At 34.2% G+C, this 20,791-nt stretch overlaps 3 protein-coding genes across 3 annotated transcripts; 2 read left to right on the forward strand and 1 right to left on the reverse strand.

Annotated features, from left to right (window-relative positions):
• The first annotated feature begins 1,164 nt into the window (after positions 1-1,164).
• On the forward strand, positions 1,165-7,787 carry LOC121264940 (putative MO25-like protein At5g47540). The gene is made up of 11 exons (XM_041168325.1): positions 1,165-1,557; positions 2,642-2,803; positions 3,767-3,885; positions 3,964-4,038; positions 4,368-4,461; positions 5,413-5,472; positions 6,016-6,084; positions 6,409-6,507; positions 7,082-7,126; positions 7,215-7,317; positions 7,403-7,787. The coding sequence occupies exons 1-11, from the start codon at positions 1,432-1,434 to the stop codon at positions 7,486-7,488; spliced, it is 1,038 nt and encodes a 345-aa protein (XP_041024259.1). The 5' UTR covers positions 1,165-1,431; the 3' UTR covers positions 7,489-7,787.
• A 638-nt stretch (positions 7,788-8,425) lies between these two features.
• On the forward strand, positions 8,426-12,849 carry LOC121264941 (inositol-phosphate phosphatase-like). Its single transcript, XM_041168326.1, has 12 exons — positions 8,426-8,778; positions 8,921-8,976; positions 9,090-9,140; positions 9,711-9,791; positions 9,911-10,014; positions 10,110-10,194; positions 10,745-10,799; positions 10,897-10,940; positions 11,793-11,861; positions 11,949-12,049; positions 12,212-12,268; positions 12,520-12,849. Exons 1-12 carry the CDS (start codon positions 8,766-8,768, stop codon positions 12,614-12,616), a joined length of 813 nt encoding a protein of 270 aa, XP_041024260.1. The 5' UTR covers positions 8,426-8,765; the 3' UTR covers positions 12,617-12,849.
• A 615-nt stretch (positions 12,850-13,464) lies between these two features.
• On the reverse strand, positions 13,465-15,738 carry LOC121264939 (cytochrome b561 and DOMON domain-containing protein At5g47530-like). Its single transcript, XM_041168324.1, has 3 exons — positions 14,916-15,738; positions 14,139-14,393; positions 13,465-14,017 (listed from the first exon to the last, which is right to left on the reverse strand). Exons 1-3 carry the CDS (start codon positions 15,558-15,560, stop codon positions 13,700-13,702), a joined length of 1,218 nt encoding a protein of 405 aa, XP_041024258.1. The 5' UTR covers positions 15,561-15,738; the 3' UTR covers positions 13,465-13,699.
• Positions 15,739-20,791: the final 5,053 nt, after the last annotated feature.

The following is a 20,791-nucleotide window of genomic DNA, read 5'->3' on the forward strand; positions in this document are numbered from 1 at the left end:
AAGTGAAATAAGGCACACAATAATAAGTAAAGTGAAAATGATTGGAAATGATAATCATTATCAGAAGATAGGATAAATATGTTAGTAATTTGGACCTACTAAATTCACATCAGGATTTATTTTTTGGTGAAATATAAAAAAAATCAGAGAAATGATAACAACACAAAAATTTACGTGGAAACTCCCAAAAACAGTAGAAAAACCACTAGATCTAGAGAAGAAAATACATTATGTGAAAATTATTATAATCACATAATTTTTCTCCTTACCCTAAATGACACCCACAAATCTTTACCACTAGTAAAACTTTAACTCTCACCTCTTTCATTTTTACAAGAAAAGGCTAATAGAGGACTTTTCTTAGAGTCACAAGTTACTAATTAAACTTATGACTTAGTGTAATTAACTAAGAGGCCAAACATCCTATTTATAGGCCTTAAGGCCTGCTCTTCAATTCTCTCCCACCAATGTGAGACTCCAAAAGAACAAACCCAACAAAATACTTGATTAGAGTGTTTGCTGAAACTGAAAAGTGAAAATGATAGATCAAGCATTAAAATAACAGGAAAATATATAGATCTCAAGTTTTTAATTACTCCAACATGTTCTAAATCTTATAAAAAATAATTAAAAATAATATGGTTTTAGATTAATTGATCCCAAGATGTGCAAATTTAATACTATATACAAACATATATCCATATTCTTGATCATGATCACGTCTATGGTGAAAAATGTGTGCTTCTCATGAACTTAGGTTAGGTTTGGATAGTGAATTGAGATGAAATGAATTAGGAAGAGATGAATTGAGATAAAAATTAAAAATTGAATAAAATATTATTTTTTAATATTATTATTATTTTAAAATTTAAAAAAATTAAATTATTTATTATATTTTATATAAAAATTTATAAAAATTATAATGATAAAATAAAATAAATTGAGAGTATTTTCTAATATAAACTGACCTTGTGCTATTAAATTGGCCACTACTTTGCGGCCACCTCCTCTATCAATCTGTACTTTCTTTCCACCTCATAGGGTTTTTTTAAAGGATATTAACTATTTTATAAAAATAATCATCCTAATAATAATACAAATAATAATAATCCCAGTATTTAGTAAAAAACAACAGAAAATCGTTTTCGCATAGAAACCGAATAAGTTCACGAATAATAATAATAATAATAATAATAATTAAAAATAAATAAAAGAAAGAAGTAAAAATCCCTTATATCTCTGTAATCGCCATCTTCGTCTGGGAAGCCAAAGCTGGGCACCAGCGAGAGATCAGAAACCCAAGTAGAGAGACGGAGATAGAGAGAGATACACACAAGGGGAAACTGTGTGCCGAGTTCATCATTGGCTGCTTGAGGGAGGATAGTTTAGCAGCGGAAGCGGAAGCACCTGCTTCCTTCGGAGAAGACGAAGATGAAGGGCCTCTTCAAGTCTAAGCCTCGTACCCCTGCGGAAGTTGTCCGCCAGACCCGAGATCTGCTTCTCTACGTCCAGCGCGGCAGCACCTCTGATTCCCGTGAGAGTAAGCGCGAGGAGAAGGTTCGTTTCCGATTCCCTCTCTCTCTCTCCCTCCCTCTCCGTTCGTAGCTTTGGCTGCGGAATGAGTCCGAATGGATCCGGCTCGGATTTTCGGATCCGGATAATGCTGCATTTTGAGAATCTTTTATTCTTATTTTTTCCGGTTAAAGATTTGTTTTAGTAAAAAAAAAAAAGAAGTCTAGGATTTTTTTTTTCTCATTGAAACCAAAAAAATTTCTTCAATCAAGGTAATAGTGCTATCTGGCTCGGCTGTTGTGGTGTCTCTTGATTTCTGGTTCTTGATGGAGTTTATAAAATTCAATCACTGAATTTCGTTCAATGCTTGCACACTTTCAGTAAAATTCAATTTAACACTTCCAATTCTATGTTATTTATTTGCATCTGATAAATTCATTTATGATATTATTACCCACAAAACAACTCATCTATGATATTAATGTTTTGTATGCACTTGGAGAGCTGAAGGTTACATCGTTGATATATGGAACGCAACAAACCGGTGGTTTTTTTGTTTTAAGCTTTGATGCCATGCAAACCTGATATTATGCCGGCCATGATTTTCGTTGATTCATATTTCCTATTGCAATAGATCTAGAATTCAACGGGTGATCCTTATCGCTTAGTTGGCGGTTGTGGATGCCCTAATTCATAAGCTGACCTGGGTTGAAGTTCTTTTCCAAAGTTCGGGGCTGAATCTTCACAAAATCCTCTGCCACTTATATTTACCCTGTTACTTGAGAAAAAAAATTGTATACTTTATTAGAGAACCTTCGTGGATACATGTCTTCTGCATCCTGATTATTTTTACAGTAATGGTTCATGTCTATCATTATCAGTTACTTTATGGTTAAACTCTGCTTAGTATGAGTTTTTTTTTTAAGTGCGATATTGAAAATAGGAATCAGTCTGCTTCAAAACAAATACGATGGTACTTACAAAAAAAATGCATATGGTGCTAGAATATTGGCATCTTTCTAACTTTAGTTTACATGTATTTGTAAGTTTTTCAGTTGAGTATCACAGCTTATTTAATGCACTCCAATTTGCTATTTTCCTTGGTTCTTAACTTTGCAATTCCCAGCAGGTGTTGGAGTTACGTAAAAATATCAGGGAGCTGAAGTCAATTCTTTATGGAAATAGTGAATCCGAGCCAGTTGCAGAAGCTTGTGCACAATTGACTCAGGAGTTTTTCAAAGAGAACACACTACGGCTTCTGATTTTGTGTCTTCCGAAGTTGAACTTGGAGGTAAGCATGAATTAGTTCTTGGAGTGAAATCTGTATTTAGAAAATCAACTAGGGTTGTCACGTTTAGTTTGTGAGTTATACTGCAGTTTCATGTGCTCCTATTAGACGAGTTGCCATTAGTTCAACCATTTGTAAGCTTTTCTTGAATTTCTGAAGAACTGCATGAACTTTCCAATGTAATGAGCGAAGACTTATTATTATGCTAGTTCCCTTGTAACCTATTATTTACAGTATAGTTATAATTTACATAATTGATGAGTTTAACTTCTATTGGCTTCCGGATGTCTAGATTTCTGGAAGCTGGTTAATTAAACTATTGAGAGGTTCCCTCATACTACTAAGAAAGTCTTTTAATTGAATTAGCAGGAAAGTTAGTGGAACACCCAACAGTATATTTTTATTGACTAACACCTACTATTTGACACCTTGTGCTTGTGGCTACTAATCGTAGCTTGGTATTAATTTTGACATGGAGGGTGGTGGACCTTTTTGCTTGCTGGAGAGGTTTAAGGGGGTAATGTGCAAATGGCCTCTGTTTGGAATATGATCCATTTATGCCTTGTGTTGTGTATTTGGGTTGTGAGGAGTGGTCGATGCTTTGAAGATAAGGAATGCTTGGTGGATGAACTTAGATGTTTTTCTTTAATTCCGTATTTCAGTGGGCTTCGGCTATTATATTTAATGGAGCTAGTGTCCATGATTTTCTTGTTTCTTTTTCTAGTTCCTGACATGTAATAGGTTCAGTTTTCGTATACGTCCTGTGTACTTGGCTTTGCCTTGTTACTTGTCTCAATAAAGTTTTAATTCATTAAAAAAAAAATTGGCATGGATCTATCACTAAACTAGCACACTTAGGCGTTGCTATTGTATATGTCCCGTATATTTGGGCTCTTGCCTACTCTTTTGATCAATGAAAATTTTTACGGATACAAAAATAATTTTGACATGGATCATCATTTGCAGGCTCGAAAAGATGCCACTCAAGTTGTTGCAAATTTGCAAAGGCAACAAGTTCATTCAAGACTAATTGCATCTGATTACTTGGAAGCAAACATAGATCTAATGGATATTTTGGCAGAAGGGTAAGCAATTACCAGTATAAGCGATTCAATTGGCTGATGTTAATCTTCGTCCTAATGGTAGAATGTTGTTCCTTTTAGTTATGAAGACACGGACATGGCATTACACTATGGTGCAATGCTGAGGGAGTGCATTCGTCACCAGATTGTTGCAAGGTGAGCAAATAGCATGGATTTTGCCTTTTCGATCTACTGTATCTATAAATTCTCTATCAATTGTGGTGTTAGTAGTTTTTTTTAATAGGTAAAAGCAAATCTTATTAATACAATTGAACTGTGGTGTTAGTAGTTCTGCCAGTAGATATCGTTATTGGACCAAGTTCTTCGGCATTTCTACCAAGCTGCTGTGTTACTAAATAATTAATATGTTTTCTTCCCAGTTAGAACTATCTATTCTTTATTTCAGATCATTTCAAGCTGGTTCTTGATGATGTTTGCTTGGTGTAGGCTTTATGAATTAAAAGGCGTTTCTGGTTTAATTGCAGATATGTTTTGGAATCTAAGCACATGAAGAAGTTTTTTGATTATATTCAACTTCCAAATTTTGACATTGCTGCAGATGCTGCTGCAACATTTAAGGTTGAGTCTACCTGACAGTTCTACCCATGAATCATAATCTTTGCTTCTCTGCTGATTCAAATTTAGGTTTTTCTTATTAATTTACTTATCAAAAAAAATTTTTCTTATTAAGAAAAGAATAATGCTTAAGCCACCGCTGGTAGCTCCCGGGAGCTACCGCTGGCTCGCATGTGTTTTTTTATATGTTTTTATTTTTTATTTTTTTATATAGATTTTTTTTAACAATTTTAAATATTTTAAAAAAAGAAAAAAATTCACAATATCATTAAAAAATGCTTCCTTAATCACGAAGTAATTTTTTTATTTTACTTTGTGATTAAGGAAGTATTTTTTAATAACTTTTTTTTTTTTTTTACTTTATGATTACGGAAGTGTTTTTAGTAATGTTCTAAATTTATTTGATTCTTTTTAAATATTTAAAAGTATTAAAAAAATCTCTGTAAAAAATAACTGAAAAAAAAAACACATGCTAGAGCCAGCAGGGAGCTACCAGCGGTGGCTCTAGCAGTACTATTAAGAAAACTACCTTTCTGCTAGTGGTGGGCTTCCTATATGAGAAGTTAGGACTGCATGATTTTGCAGCCCTTTGTTATGTTGGGCTGTCAATCGTGCTTCCCATTCTGCCAAAGCATTCATATTGAATGCTTGAGCTTTTTTCCATTTAGATATCATTGTTCTTTCTTGTAAGTGCATCTCCTACTTATCAAAATAATAGTGCGTCTCCTAGCCCATAATTATCTAATATCATAATCGAGAGAAGCTCTGTATTGCATAATTCTGCATAGAATCATTTTGCTTTTATAATATATAAATAGTTTTTTTTAATATTTCATTTGAAGTTTCCCTTGGCAGTATTGGGGCCCTTTTCTCTGTAATTTTGTTTAGTTCACACTTAAAATGTCACAATAGCACTAGGGTCATTCTGATGTGATTGTACATTTTTTATTGCAGGAACTCCTGACGAGGCATAAATCGACTGTTGCTGAGTTTCTTTCAAAGAATTATGGCTGGGTAATTTTCTTTCATTTTGATTACATTGTTACACACAAACACCCTAATTTGTCTTTGAAGATCTCATGCTTGATGAAGTCTTTGATTGATGTTTGCTTTACATTTGAGTATGGCCATCATAGTAATTGAATTTCTGCATAGCATATTTTTGTTTCCAAACATCCTGTTATTTTTTTTACTTAAAAAAAAATTCTTGCTATTCTTGTTGCTGTTCTTTTCATTATTGCCAAAAAGTTGGAAACTCCTATTGATGTGGTGCTCATAAAATCACCACTTGTTTAGAATGGGTGAATTTAACAGTTCGATCAAATATTCTGATACCTCTCTTATGTGTGGACCTAGACCCCCAAAGGCTAGGTTAATGGGAAACATTATATGGAGGCTGAGTTTGATAGTAGGATCATTTGTTACCATGATAATAACTGCTTGTCTTGTGAAAGCTTAAGCTAATGAGAGAGGATGAAGTGAATCACCCATTCAAATGTGTTTATAGGAGCAAAGCTTGCCCCAAGGTTCTGATTGATCATGATTTGCTGTTTTCAGTTCTTTGCAGAGTATAACTCAAAGCTACTGGAATCTGCTAATTACATCACCAGACGACAAGCGATCAAGGTATGACCAGTGGTTGACCTTTGGCCCAAATATTTAAATGGAAAGAAAGGAAAAAATAAATTAAACTAAGAAAGATGTAAAGTCCGAGCCTTGGACGAATATCTACCATGACTATCCCGGAAATACCACACATACAACTTAACCAACATTAGGCCAATAATTATAAAAAAGATTCCCCCCCCCCCCCCCCCCCCAATCCTTGCAGTGTCCGTATCTCTGCAAAGGTTTGCTTTGCGAGTTGGTCTTTGGGAAATTGCTGTTAATAACTCATGACTTTATGTTTGCTGAAAAGGGATTTCTTTTTTTTTTTTAAATTTGTTACAGTTGTTGGGAGATATACTACTGGATCGCTCAAATTCAGCCACTATGACTCGATATGTGAGCTCAAGAGACAACTTGAGGATTCTTATGAATCTTCTCCGAGTACGATACTCTCAGATTCCTTAATATTTCCTTCTTTTTTTTAAATTGCTACAGACCTTCACTATGATTTTATGTCAGTTTATGATGCACTTGGTATTCTTTCCATTTTTATGCTCTTAAATGGCCTTAAATTGCTATACTCTTGGCCTCCTTTTGAGAGGGCATCGTTTTCATTTTCTATCGGTCCTCTTGGCTAGATGGCAACATTTTCATCTACCACTTCTAGGTAACATGACCGTCAGGTTTTTTTTATTTTTTATTTTTTTTATGACGGTGGAACCATGCCATGGCAGAGCCCTTAGGACTCACCCATGGCATGACCATCAGATTTTGAACCACCAAGATATCCCTAATTTAACAAAAAAGGATATCACTTTTGGATTATGAGATGAACTAATGGGGAAGCTAAACTACTCATCATATTTTACTTATTAAAAGAAGAATATTCATCTTTGTTTGATTGATGACCCAAAAAAAGTGGAAAAATATATATCTCTGTTTGAAGTGACTAAAAGTTAGAATATTTAGTTCAACTGAAATTTGTGTGATAATGATTGGATTCCCTCGATTGCAGGAGTCCAGCAAGAGCATCCAGATAGAAGCGTTTCATGTGTTCAAGGTACTATATTTTGTGTTAGGCTGCATTTTGAACAAATGGACTTTCAAGTGCTACAGTTATTTATGTTTAGATGTTTACATTTTTACAGCTATTTGCTGCTAATCAAAACAAACCTCCGGACATCATCAGCATACTCGTTGCAAACAAAAGCAAGCTTATAAGGCTGTTTGCTGACTTCAAAACCGATAAAGGTAAGAGATGGATCATCATTAACTATCGTAACGGTCGGCTTGGCAGTTGGCACCAGTCTTTACAATTTAGCGTGCTTTGTTGCAGAGGATGAAGAATTTGAGGCTGACAAAGCTCAAGTTGTGAAAGAAATTGCTTCTTTGGAACCTGTGGAATCTAGAGACAACCCATGAGGGAGCTTTGTTGTGTTTCGAAGTCGCCAGAGTTTCTCTTCCTTGACGCAATTGTGAATTTTATAGTGTTATAGCCCCCGGCATTACATGCTATCAAAAACTGACGGGGGCCATGTTTTCTATTTATATTTCCCATCCTTCAGTTCCTAATGGTCCTGTTCTGTAATCTAAATACATTTCTGTAAAAAGGTAGATAAATAAACCGAAGAAATTAGTTTAATGCTGTATTCTGCCTGTTCAGATATTTGAATAATAGGGGGTCCTGCAAGGATCCATCAGCTTGAAAATTGTCTGACAAACATCAGCTGGCCTCGAAGGTTGTTCCCATTCGATGCTCTGCACGTTCGAGTGTGCCATAGTGAGCTTCCAAACCCTAATATAGTGTCAAAAGTTATGTGGGATTCAGGTTTAGAGGATGAGGTATCCGTTGAGAATGTACCAGTTGTAGTTCTCAGATGGCTTATTAATGGGACTAGGCGTGTGAATCACGAGTGAATAGAATCAGAACAACGAAGCAGCATCTCCGTAGCATATTCCATGCATGGATTGTCTTTATTTGGCAATGACGATAGTAGCCTCTCTCTCCCTCTCTCCTATTTGGTATGGTTGGTGTTGCTATAATCTGTCTCAATTATTCCAGGGAACCGTCTTCCTTTTGTACTTCACACTTCACAGATCTACGATCTAAAGGTCACTTTTTTTATATTTTGCCTATTACGCAACTGACTAGATGCGAAGTTTCCTGCATAACTCCAAACTCACTTGCTGCAATTTGATTTGGACAAAACAAATGCCAAAGCTCGAAAGAGGAAGATTATCAGATTATCCCCGGCATATGCATTAATTGACGATAAGCATATCCAACAAGCATACGAGCATATTCATATTTCTTTCTGGGCAGACCCACGAACCTTTGCTTGGGTGGGAGAGTGCGAGGTATCGCGGATGAGGATGTTTTTTTTTTTTTTTTTAACAATTGGTCAATATGAATTATAACATTAAATATAACAGAATCTGCTAATTATGTCTAAATTATTGAAAGTACTTTATAAAAAACATGAATTTCTGGATCTAGGCGTTACAGTGTACCCGAGTAACTGTAGGGACATGCTATTACATAAAAAATTCCAAGTTCAGTTGCTATATAAACACATGGGATATTTTGTTGCTGCAGAGTGTGCTGAGTGAAAGGGCGAAGACAAAGCCAGCGCCTTTTGTAGCATCGTCTGATTTTACCTCTCAGTTCTTTCTCTTCTTCTCCTTCAGAAACTTAAAAAATGGCCGAATATGGTAGGACCCTATCAACGTCTCTTACGCACTTGTTATTTATTTATTTTGGTCCAAATTCTTTACGCATTTTCTCGTTGATATTCATTAAAAATTTTGTTCCTTACTTTCTTGTATTCTTTCTTCCAACTTCTTTGGCTTGCAGATTCGCTCTCAGACTTCCTCGCATCCGCTATTGATGCAGCGAAGAGAGCTGGCGAGGTTTGACAATCCAAAGTCCAATTTTTTTTTTTTTTTTTTTGTTTATTGTTAATCTGATTTTCATTTTCCTCGTCTTTTGTTCTATTGTGTTACAAAAATATTTAATTTCTCAGGTAATCCATAAGGGGTTCTATCAAACTAAACATGTGGAGCATAAAGGCCTGGTATGTCTTTTTCTTCTTTCTTCAACAATTGGTGCGCCATATCTCATGCTTTTTCTCCCCTTTACATGTTTTCTTTATCTGGTAAATGCAAGTTATCGAATTAAGTATACATGTTATTTGACTCATTCAGCATGCCAATAGACGTTTTGCATAGCCATATGATTTTTGAGGTTTTTATGTACCTCATGCTATTGTTGGATATGCTGTTGCCCATGCTTCTCCTTGATTTGGGAGCTAAAAATTAATGGATAAAAATGTATTATGGAAATTTCTGTCACCATGTTCACAAAATTAATATGCTTAGAGCTGTTTTTTTTTTTTTTTTCTTTTTTTTTTTTCCTTCTTCTTCTTCTTTTATTACAAACGGAAAATAGAGTTATAGTTGAGGTGTTTATTTTTTTATTTTGACCACAGTCAAACATGTGATGTGTGAGAAACCCATATTCTTTATTTTGTTATCCTTCTATTTTCTATAGCAACTCATTGGTTCATTCTGTGATTGAGGATGTTAACTGGAATTCGGAGGAGAAGCAATAAACTTATAAATTACGAGTTTATTGTGGAATGCAGGTAGATTTGGTTACCGAAACTGATAAGGCATGCGAAGATCTCATCTTCAGTCATCTCAAGCAGCTTTACCCCACTCACAAGGTTAACACTTATCCCATTACTCATTTCATGCATCAGAGAAAGTTAAATTTAGTGCTCAAAATGTGGTGTTTTTATCTCCTCATAATTTCTGAACTGGTTCCAACTGTTGTTCTTCTTAGTTCATTGGTGAAGAAACTAGTGCTGCATTTGGTACTGTGGATCTGACTGATGAACCGACATGGATAGTTGATCCGCTGGATGGAACCACTAACTTTGTCCATGGGTAAATATAAGTTTCTTTTTATTAAAGGTGATCCTTTCTATTCAATGTATTCAGTCATTTTCACTGTTAGATTTGACACGACTCAATTTTTGTAGGTTTCCCTTTGTGTGTGTTTCCATTGGTCTTACAATTGGAAAGGTTCCTACAGTTGGTGTTGTTTACAATCCAATAATGGATGAGGTGAGAATTCTAATGGTTCATGTATGTTTGACATAAGTGATAAACCATAATGACCAGTCAATGAGGCATAGGGTTAATGTGCAGAACCCACATATAAGGATAATGTACAAGAATCTAATACTTCATGGCTCAAAATATATAAAGAGACATGCAGAATCATCCAATCATTTTACTGATGGACTCTGTAGTTCCCAAGGTATATTCGTCACATGTGGACTGTTACTCTCACTCAACCACGTGTACAATATTCACTGATTTTTTTGTCAGCTTCATATTTGGATTGTCGTTTAACACAATTGTCAGTGAGCAATAAGTTGTTTTCTCCCTCCGTCATACTTGTTGCCCATGACTCTAATAGTCTACTATGATCCAATTAACCTGTGGAAGTCACAGATTCTATATGATCAACATCTTTTCAATTTTCTTTTTGGCTGTTGAGGTGCCCTAGCTTCTCTGTATAGTTCTGTCAAACACATAAATTTGACAGTCAAAACATGTTTCAATAAGTACTGCTGGCTGAGATGTATAAATTTGGGTTATTGATATGTAGCTTTTCACTGGCATACGTGGAAAAGGTGCTTTTCTCAATGGAAACCCTATAAAAGGTGAGATTGATTTTCCTAAACTCTCAGTTTTTGGTTTCTCCTTTACTAATCCTAGGAACCTCTAACAGCAACATGCTTTTGTTATGCAATGTTGCAGCATCATCTCAAACTGAACTTGTGAAGTCTCTCCTTGCAACTGAGGTACGTAAGTATACAATGGAATCGATTCTTGATACAAAACACTGTAATTATTATATTTTTGTCGCCTTCTTGTAGTCTCTTAGGTATTCTACCAACCGGGAAAGCACATTAGGAAAACATGAGCTCTATAGAGCTTTAGTAACAAAGTCATGAGCCCAAACCAAGTGGATGAAACTCTGCCCTCCTTCACAAGCTATAGCTCTAAACTCAGGAGTCTGGAATTTTTGCCTTAAGTCACATGAATGTGTACCAACTGATGTTTAGATGCTAGTCTTAAGAACAGGGGAAAAATCTTTGTCTTTAGTTCTTTTTTTTTTTTTGGGGGGGGGGGGGGGGGGTGGGGGAGGGGCGGGGGAGGTTGGGGGGTTTAAGCCTGTGGTCAAAGACATATAAAAAAAAAACTTTGGTAATTGGATCCAAATCTTGAAACTATTTTCATCCATTGTACACCCCCTTCCTTGTACATAAACAAGAAAAGGTGGAGAGAAGAATAAAAAAGCCAACGTGAAAAACAAGTGTAGATGGTTCTTTCAGTTGGCACATAACTTCTTTGGTACAACATGATTTATGACATTATTTATTCAGTTATGTTTGAAAAATCCCAGTGAGCATATATATGATGTGCCCCTGCTTCATGGCATGTGAATATACAAATCTGCTTCTTAGTTTCTCGCTTGTATTACATTATGAAAAAGCTGAAATTTGGCTTCATGCATATCGTAGACATATACATGCTTTAAAAATTCCAGAATGTATTTCAGATTCCACTGTGGTGCAATAAATTCATAAATATATTAGTTTTGATCATCAAGAAAATATTTTCTAAACTAAAGCTTTGTCCTGAAAGAGCAGGCTGGTACTAAACGTGATAAGCTGACATTGGATGCTTCTACAAACAGGATCAATAGCCTACTTTCCAAGGTAAACTATAATCATGTCACCATTGCTATTGGGATTTATAACATGCATTGGTGTCTGTTTATGAATACTAGTTTCTCTTCTGATCAGGTGAGATCCATTCGGATGTGTGGCTCTTGTGCATTAAATCTCTGTGGGATTGCATGTGGAAGGCTTGACCTATTTTTTGAAATCGGCTTTGGGGGTCCTTGGTATGATACCTTTTAACTTTTCAGCGAGGTTATTGGTTTGATTGGAAAGGCCTGATTCTTTTTTTGGGATATTTTTTGTTTGATGGTTCTCCGTTTGACGTTGTTCTTCTCAAATGAGTTCTGATATGATATGTGATTGACATGGTCCGCTTTTGTACTCAGGGATGTTGCTGGTGGTGCTGTGATTGTACAAGAGGCTGGAGGAGTTGTATATGACCCGTACGTAACATACTTAAATATGCTTTATTCTTGTTTCTTGACGGAGGGAAAACAGGAGGTTCTAGATAGGATTAGCATTTTTCCATAGCAACCTTCTAACGATTTAGTTAAGTAGTCAACACCCATTGATATTTATCCTCTTGGCCTTCACAAAGCAATTTGTGAGTTGGACATGCAATGGGGTGGTTTTTCACAAGCACAGATATTTCCAAATATTTTATTAATCTTAACATTTTATGGTTGTTCATCAGATCTGGTAAAGATTTTGACATCACAGCCCAGCGAGTAGCTGCTTCGAACCCTTTTGTCAAGGATGCATTTGTTGAGGTTTTACGACAATCCGAATGAGAGAACACGAAACTGATTGTTGAAACCTGGGATACAGTTTATTTGGTATAGTTTAGTTTGATTCCCATGTTCCAAAAAGTATTTGCAACATGTTTTTTATGATTCCATCATGTTCCATTGGCTGAGTGATGTTTAATAAATACAACGATTCCTCAAATTCGCTGGGCTTTTTCCAGTGCCAAATCAGTTGAGATGGCAACTCGCAATATTGAATATATATGCCCTTTAAATTATTCCCAAACCTTTATAGAGGTTAGTATTGATATTTTAGTTGCATCCACAGCTTTTATGAGTTGTTTATTTATTGAAACTATCGACTCTTAACCTGAAATGTGCTTGAATGAATCTCAAAAGCACTTTGAAGGCTGTGGATGATAAATGCTATTTTTTATCATAAATTGTTTTAGATCATATCCGTTGATGGAACACATTTTAAATGTAAGATGTAAAACAGTAGGTGTGAATAGCGATTACAAGATTAAAGATGACATGTAGCATAATTCTTTATAGATACAATTTGTCTTGAATTATTGACAAGTGGTGGCTTGAATGATTCCCCCCAAAACAATCCGGCATATTTAAAACCTATATTGAGTTTGTATCTATAGATTAATCAATTCATTGCGCAGGAACAGGCTCATGCGAACTGCTGTCTGCTGCCCTTTAAAGTATTTTATCAAGCCGGAATGCCAATTGCCAAACTGGAACCATCTGGCCTAAGCAGTATTGACCAAAAGATTATGCTCACTAAGCACCAAATACTGCAAATAATGCTTAGTTTTGTGACATAAAACAGTGAAATAAGATGGGAATTTTCAGTAAATCAGGAGAAAACATGGATGTAGTGATAAGTTTAATATGAAGTAACTGACATGTATGTAGAACGTAAAACGTCCAGGCTCCTGACAGTACCACCTATGAATGAATCAGCTCCAGTACCCAATTCACTCGGTACATAAGGTATCCTCAATACTCGAATCCATGAATATACAAAAGGGTGCATCAACACAGAATTAAATATATAAAGTGAATGCGTTTGAAACAAAAAGAAATCACATCCTCCATCTGGAAAACTGCAATATTCTAAGCAAACTGTGCTGGCCTCGCACCATACCCTTTTGCTCCATTCACGCCCTGATGCGTCTTTCCCGTGCTCTCCGACCTCTTCTTCCGAAGAAGATACCATGTATACGCTTCCACCCACACAATATTGATTATGAAAATCACAACGATGGCAATGTAACCACTCTTCCACTTCTTCTCCGGCTTCAAAATATCAAATCCTTTGAATATGTTAATGATGCTCAGAAGGATTACTAGATACCCAACTGAATGGTGATAAATATTCCAGTAAAATCTGTACTTGTGATCCTTCTTTGGCCTCAGAAGCAGAGCAAACACCTACACATGAACTCAAATCTTTCTCTTAGAAAGCCAGATAATGAAATAGTCACATTTTGTTTAGGAAATACTACGTAAAATAAGATTGATTGATTGATTGTATGGGAAGAAACTCGGGTACCTGAAGTGTTGCGAGGATGAAAAGGAGAACGCCAATTACTCTGTGCTTGGTTTGTTCGACACCAGCAGAGTCGTTTCCAAGCTTAATACCAGTTGCCACTCCAGCAACTCCAATAACATAAGCTGTGGTTTGGCAACTGGCATGAAGATAAAACCATGCAGGGTCTGCGGATTCGAATACCTTCAAGTACCTTGCTATCATAACTCCAATAGGCATCAAGATACCCCAGCTGAAGACATTTAGCACTCCATGGACCTGAAATTTCGTTCCAATAACTTTTAGAACTTGGGCCGATTAAGTAATTCTGACGAAGGTATTCAATGCCTTGAAGAACATTTCAATACGAGAAATCCAAAAACAGACATTTCCTGACGTGAAATAGCAAAAATTGTACCATTCATTACACTACCGCTAATGGACTGGAAAGTAAACAAAGCCATCTTTACAAATACCAAAATTGCTGCTTGTAGCACAGATTTATTACTACTTAATAATTGAACCTTGTTTTTGGGTAGAGATAAGTACTCGAGAGTACTTTTGTCAACTTAAGATGACTTGTACTTGGAAGGGGGAAAACAAGAAAATAGAATGATGGATCCCACAAACTGAATAACAAGAGTCAGACAGCCAAACCCAATTGAGATGCAAGAAGATTAAAGAGCGAAGAAGAAAAAATCACAGTGGACTGTGGAACTAAAACACCAATTTACGTAACATAAAAAAAACTACGTAAAAAGAACATGAAAACCAAAAAGGAGCAAGTTTCCGTTCACATGCATTTTTATCTCTGGATCTTGAACCTCCCCCTCCGCTCGTTCCAGCCTCCCCCGACAGGAGATTCAGAACTCCCTTGGAATTGGTGTTAGCGTCATCCAGCGAATGCGATTGTGGTTTGTCATCTTTAACAGGACCCACTTGCCAAACATGGTTAATAGTGGTGATACTGTTGGGAAGTGCCAAGGTAGCATAGATTACAATCTCACTATTCGAATACGTTGCTGTCAACTCCGGGACAGCATAAGTCAGATTGCTCTCTGCCATGGTTGTAGCATAACTAGTGATCTGGGACTGGTAGAATGCCAAGCTTCCATTGGAAAACTGGTAAGCAACAAGTGCTTGTGCTCCCTTCATGCCCGAACCGGTGGGGTTGATTGCCCACGCAGTCCATGAAGAGGGGGTGACCCCGGTCTTCCTGAATGCGATTTGGAGGCTCCCAGAAGATTGGTTGTAGTTCCAATGTAGGAAGGAGTTCAGATAAGGGAGATCATTGCAGGAGCTAAACACCTGGTTGCTAGGGAAGCTGTATTTGCTACATGTTTGAGCCAAGGATGACAGACAGAGAGACAAAAGAACAGAGAAAACTAGCACAGGTTTGAACATGTTAGCCAGCAGACAAGGTGGCCGTGAAGAGACAAATGACATGGAATTGCAAGGAGGATGAGTTATCACATGGAAACTGGAGGTAGTTTATAAAGAGTTTTGTGGGTTCAGGAGGTTGGCCGCCTTTCAGTTTTTAATTTGGGGAAGGTTCCAAGCGCAACATTACACTTACTTTCTTCAAAACTAATGCATGTTTAAATTTTCCCTTATTTTAGCTCTCGAAACTTTGTTTGCAACACCAACAACCATCCTTTTTCACCCGGCTGCCTGCCTCCGCTGAGCTGGATCTGCACGTAGTACAAAAACATGGAGTTTCCCAAGTGATCTTGATAGGTGATTGTTTGTAAATTTGGGAAACAGTTTGGTCCGTCGGCCGTAGCTAGCCTGCTTCACTGCATGCCCCATTTACGTTCAGATTGATACTGTTTATCAATACATAATTTATTCTATGAATTCATCTCCGGTCGGATATCTTTCTCTGCCTTTCTTTATTATTTCTTCATCTCCTTCTTTATTTTGATTTTAAAAAGATATTAAATTAGAATTATGTTACGTACAATCATTTTTGTATATTATTTGTTCACTCTATTAATTTGATTAATTAAAATAATTATTTTATATTAAAAAAAAAGTCTTGCTAAGTACAAGCGATTTGACGCATTAAACCGCGTATCGATGCTGACATGACTTTTTTTTATTAAAAAAAAAAATAAAAAAATTTTTTTTAGAGAAAAAGAAGATCTTTTATCTCACAAAAATCATTTTTATCTAAACTCGCACAATTTTATTAAACGAATGCCTTGCATATCAGAATCAATGCACGGATTGGTGCACAAACTCATTTATAAGAAGATTTTTCTTTAAAAAAAAGTGACAGTCAATTAATTAGTAAAGTGCACAAAAAGAATAGATAAAATAAAATTATATATAAAAGAATAGATAAAATAAAATACAGTCTATTTGAAAAGTGATTAGATTAATACAAATAAAAATTTAAATAAATCATTGGAATTGCTCTAAAATTCATAACCATCTTACTAAAAACCATCCAAAGATTATCATTCATAGGTTGGTTTGAATTCAAAGATAAAATGAGGTAGTTTTAAATGAAATATAAAAGTTGAAAAAAATATTGTTAAAATATTATTTTTTAATATTATTATTGTTTTGAGATTTAAAAAAATTGAATTGAGATTTTAAAAATTTGAATTATTTATTATATTTTATGTAAAAATTTGATATAATTGTAATACTAAAATAAAATGAATCACATCTTAAATTCAAACGGACCAAGCAAAACCAAACAACTTAGCAGTCAAACCGGTTCTATTGACTTTAACCAGCTTGTGGGTGATAATGATAACTCCGTCAAGGGATTTTTGGAAACCAGAATCATACGCCGCAAAAGTCAAAGATCAAAACTAGACTACCCTTTGGAAAATTTTTAAGTTTCCAAATTAATAATTTCAGTTAAGGGATTTAGATAGTTTATTTCTTATCATGACATGAATTAAATTTAAAATAATATTGATGTGATCTCAAATGATCTTAGTTAATATGTGAATAATAATATTTTATAGATTCTATTGAGATATGTTTAAATATATAAAATAGGTTAAGATGAGTTTAACGTTTTTATAAAAAATTGACAAAGTAATAAGTGTTATTAATGATTGATTTGAGATCATTTTAACAACTAAATATAACCTAAATATTCTTTAAAAGAGAGGAGAAGTGACAAGATGAACTCTCAAACGAGTCTTCTCTTATATCTAACTTAGAGAGTACTATTAGAAAAGTAAATAATGGTATTTAAAAAAAAAAAAAAACTTCAGAGGATATTTGCTTAATCTATCAAATTTTTATTTATATATGCAAAGAGTCTCTGCGAGGGTAGTAAATACTGTCTGCTTTATTATTTAGTTGGTATTCATAGGTGAAACAAATGTTATTGTTTGCATGATTCCACTTGGAAGGCATATATATGTATATATATATATATATATATATATATATATATATATATGTATTCGATAGGGTCTCATGACTTTATCTTGTTGACATTGGACTTATGTCCTTGAGTTATTAGTCAATTTGGTTGAATTCTTTGCACTTATTTCGTGAGGTTGAGTGCCAATTGGAACAAATTAATGTCTAGTATTTGATAATATGGGAAGGGTTCCTTTTTGTGACTCAATTATGCCGAGGTTTACCCCTCGGGTCATTGAAGCCAACAATTCTCATCGCTAAGGTGATTGCTGATGAAAAAATTCAAACTTAATTAATTATAATATTAAAATATACACGTGTGAATGTGAGTATGAATGATCGCGTTCTACACATATATCAGTAACGATAATCAATAGTTTGTACACAACCTTCGAGCATAAATATAGACTTAAAAAGTTTGGACTAAGGGGATCCCATCCCTAACATGTCATACGAAGACCTAACTTAAGAAGTTAAAACTTGTAGTGCTAGTACACTCTAAACAAGATTATACAATAGACATAGCAAACAACGAATCATATATATAGAAAATAAATTCCTTGAGAGTGATCAAATAAAAAAAAGGCCCATTCAGACCTTGCGAATTCATGGGCCTGAATACCCAATTATTTCATTTGATTCAAAATAATAATGAACCCAGGAAAGGGCCTGAAATGGTGGACAAGGTGGGCCTACATAGTGGACCCATGACAGCAGTGACAGCAATTATGGCTTCTGATAAAAGTTCATAGAAATCAAAGAAAAATCTGAGAAAGATATGCTGCTGCGTTCCTTCTATCCTTCTTCTTTGGCGCATGCTAATCCAATCCAAAAAAAAGAGGAGTAGGTGGCACTCAGTCATGGGTGTCAGATTCAGGGAACGTCGCGTTGTCCAAGCCTTCCTCATGCCCATTGTTTTTTGTTTTGTGGTCCTCCCCTTCCCTAAAGAAAGTTTTTTAATATAGAAATTAAATGGAATTTCAATTTTTTTTTAAATAAAAAGGATATTATTATTATTACTATTTGTAGAGGTAATTAATGTGTCACAAATATTCAAACCTTTCTACAACCTACATTAGGCACTATATTTTTCTTTCATGAATATAATGCATTAGCTATTATTTACTCTCACACTTCATAATTATAATTTTTTTTATAGGGTATAAGGTATGAGATAGTGAATAGTGATTGATAAATTTTTTTTTTCTTTTCTTCCTAATGTTGTTACTCGTGGCATTTAGTCCTTACCCATCATCGAATTAATATAAAAAAAAAAAGAGAAAAAATATTTAGTCGTAAATTGTGCAACCTCCATATAATCGTTTTGAAAAAAATAAATAAAATATGAGATCTCCATAAAAAAATTAATTTTTTAATAGTAGACTTCACTATTTTTAAAAGTGATTATACGATGTTTATACACTCCACAGTTGTATATAGAATTACTAAAAAAAAAATACCCATAAATTAAGCGCATGAAATTAAACAATAATACATGCATAAGAAAAGAGATTAAATTTGTAAGTAGAGTTGTGGAATGTGGTCAAACAATAAGATTCCATATCTTTTGAAATTTGATGCGAGGAAAATCCACTAGCTAGGATAAAGCCCAGAAGTCCATTTCCATGGTTTGACAAATGATCAACACATTGACAGTCACCCTCTTTTCTTGCCCCCTGATCTTCAAAACTTTATGCTTGATTTTGACATTTTTTACGAGTTTTCAGAGCCAGTATTTAGAAGATATATTTAAATATAATATAAAATTAAAGAAAAATTAATACTTGTCCATCGAAAAGTGCAGGAGAGTCATGCTTTAAGACTTAGGTTAAGACTAATTTAAATTATTTTAATTAACATATTATGGTGACCCGGAAAGTATTATTATAAGTATAATTTATTTATTTTTTAAAAAACTTTATATTAGAACGTCAGTATTTGTGTTAGAAAATGGAGATTGATCCAGATATTATCAATGAACTTGGAAGACTCTTTTTATTAAGTTTTTATTTGCATGCCATTATTTTATTTTATTTTATTTATTTGTTGAGGTCACTTTCAGTTTCAAGTATATTACAGCTATACAAAATAGAACGCACTTAATGTGCTGCAGAGAACTTCATTTCATAACATGAAAATATATATATTTTATACTCTAAATTTTAAATTGAGATATTATAATATAATTTGTCTAATTATAATGGTTAAATATGGTTAGATAATTGTTTTGTTCAATAATTTTTTAAATCACTTCTAATTTTATGATAATATATTAAGAATATATATTTCTGTTATTTAGAACACACCCGTGGTATTTGTGAAGAGTGTGTTTTCTAGGCGTGAAATTTAAGTACAGTTTAAACAGTAAAATAAGATAAAATAAATTGGTATTAAAGTTAAAAATTAAATAAAATAATATTTTTTAATATTATTATTATTTTTTGATTTGAAAATCTTGAATTATTAATTATATTTTATTTAAATATTTAAAAAATTTATAATAATGATATATAATGAAATAAGATAAAACATTTTTATTTCCGTAATCTATATTAAAGAAACATAATTATTAATTGGACAATGCTGCTCAGTTCTTACTTCTAGAGTGACCAATAATTCACCTTTTTTTAATATTTTTTAAACATTTAAAAAAAAAAAACCCAATTTCACGAGTGATAAGTTTGTAATTATCTTGCCAATTAAAAATAAATAAATAACAAATGATGACACGGGACTTGCCTCGTTACCACTCGTACATCAATCATAGTACCGACCCATTATTTTAGGCTAAAAAGGCATGGTTTCATGATTCATCCACAAGTTAAACGAGTAGTCCGTCCGCGCAGCCATCATGAGGCTCATGAAAAACCAGATCAAATAATCCTAAGGGTTAATGGTTGGATAGTCGATGAATGGCTAATACTACTGTACTTAATTTATTAGTGATCACACACACTCGCATAAATCCAACCCTTAAAATCCCACTTTCTGGGACTTTAATTTAAAGTTCACGTGGCAATACTCACTCCATCATCCCAATCTTAGCTACAGGTGGCCATTAATATATATCTATATATATTTTTTAAAAAAAATATTAATTTCAAAGTCAAACACGCGTAATCATGATGAACCACACTCTTTTAATTATATTTCTAACAACGTATTAATTCATGCACGAGTGCTCCAAAATACAAGTACATAAAATAAAATAAAGCACCTTCAGCTTATAAAAATTAAAATATTAACGATAATTAAGAATCTACGTAGAGCATGTTTGCACTAAT

Source organism: Juglans microcarpa x Juglans regia, chromosome 5D (genome assembly GCF_004785595.1).
Source record: "Juglans microcarpa x Juglans regia isolate MS1-56 chromosome 5D, Jm3101_v1.0, whole genome shotgun sequence".
In the NCBI taxonomy this organism is placed as follows: domain Eukaryota; kingdom Viridiplantae; phylum Streptophyta; class Magnoliopsida; order Fagales; family Juglandaceae; genus Juglans; species Juglans microcarpa x Juglans regia.

Coding starts and splice junctions, on each gene's coding strand:
- LOC121264939 (XM_041168324.1), bottom strand. CDS start 15,560: ATGTCATTTGTCTCTTCACGGCCACCTTGTCTGCTGGCTAACATGTTC. Junction 14,394..14,915: donor CAAGATCCAGAGATAAAAAT/GCATGTGAACGG, acceptor ACGAAATTTCAG/GTCCATGGAGTGCTAAATGT. Junction 14,018..14,138: donor TCATCCTCGCAACACTTCAG/GTACCCGAGTTT, acceptor GTTCATGTGTAG/GTGTTTGCTCTGCTTCTGAG.
- LOC121264941 (XM_041168326.1), top strand. Junction 10,941..11,792: donor AGTCTCTCCTTGCAACTGAG/GTACGTAAGTAT, acceptor CTGAAAGAGCAG/GCTGGTACTAAACGTGATAA. Junction 12,050..12,211: donor ATCGGCTTTGGGGGTCCTTG/GTATGATACCTT, acceptor TTTTGTACTCAG/GGATGTTGCTGGTGGTGCTG.
- LOC121264940 (XM_041168325.1), top strand. CDS start 1,432: ATGAAGGGCCTCTTCAAGTCTAAGCCTCGTACCCCTGCGGAAGTTGTC. Junction 1,558..2,641: donor AGAGTAAGCGCGAGGAGAAG/GTTCGTTTCCGA, acceptor AATTCCCAGCAG/GTGTTGGAGTTACGTAAAAA. Junction 7,318..7,402: donor TGACTTCAAAACCGATAAAG/GTAAGAGATGGA, acceptor GCTTTGTTGCAG/AGGATGAAGAATTTGAGGCT.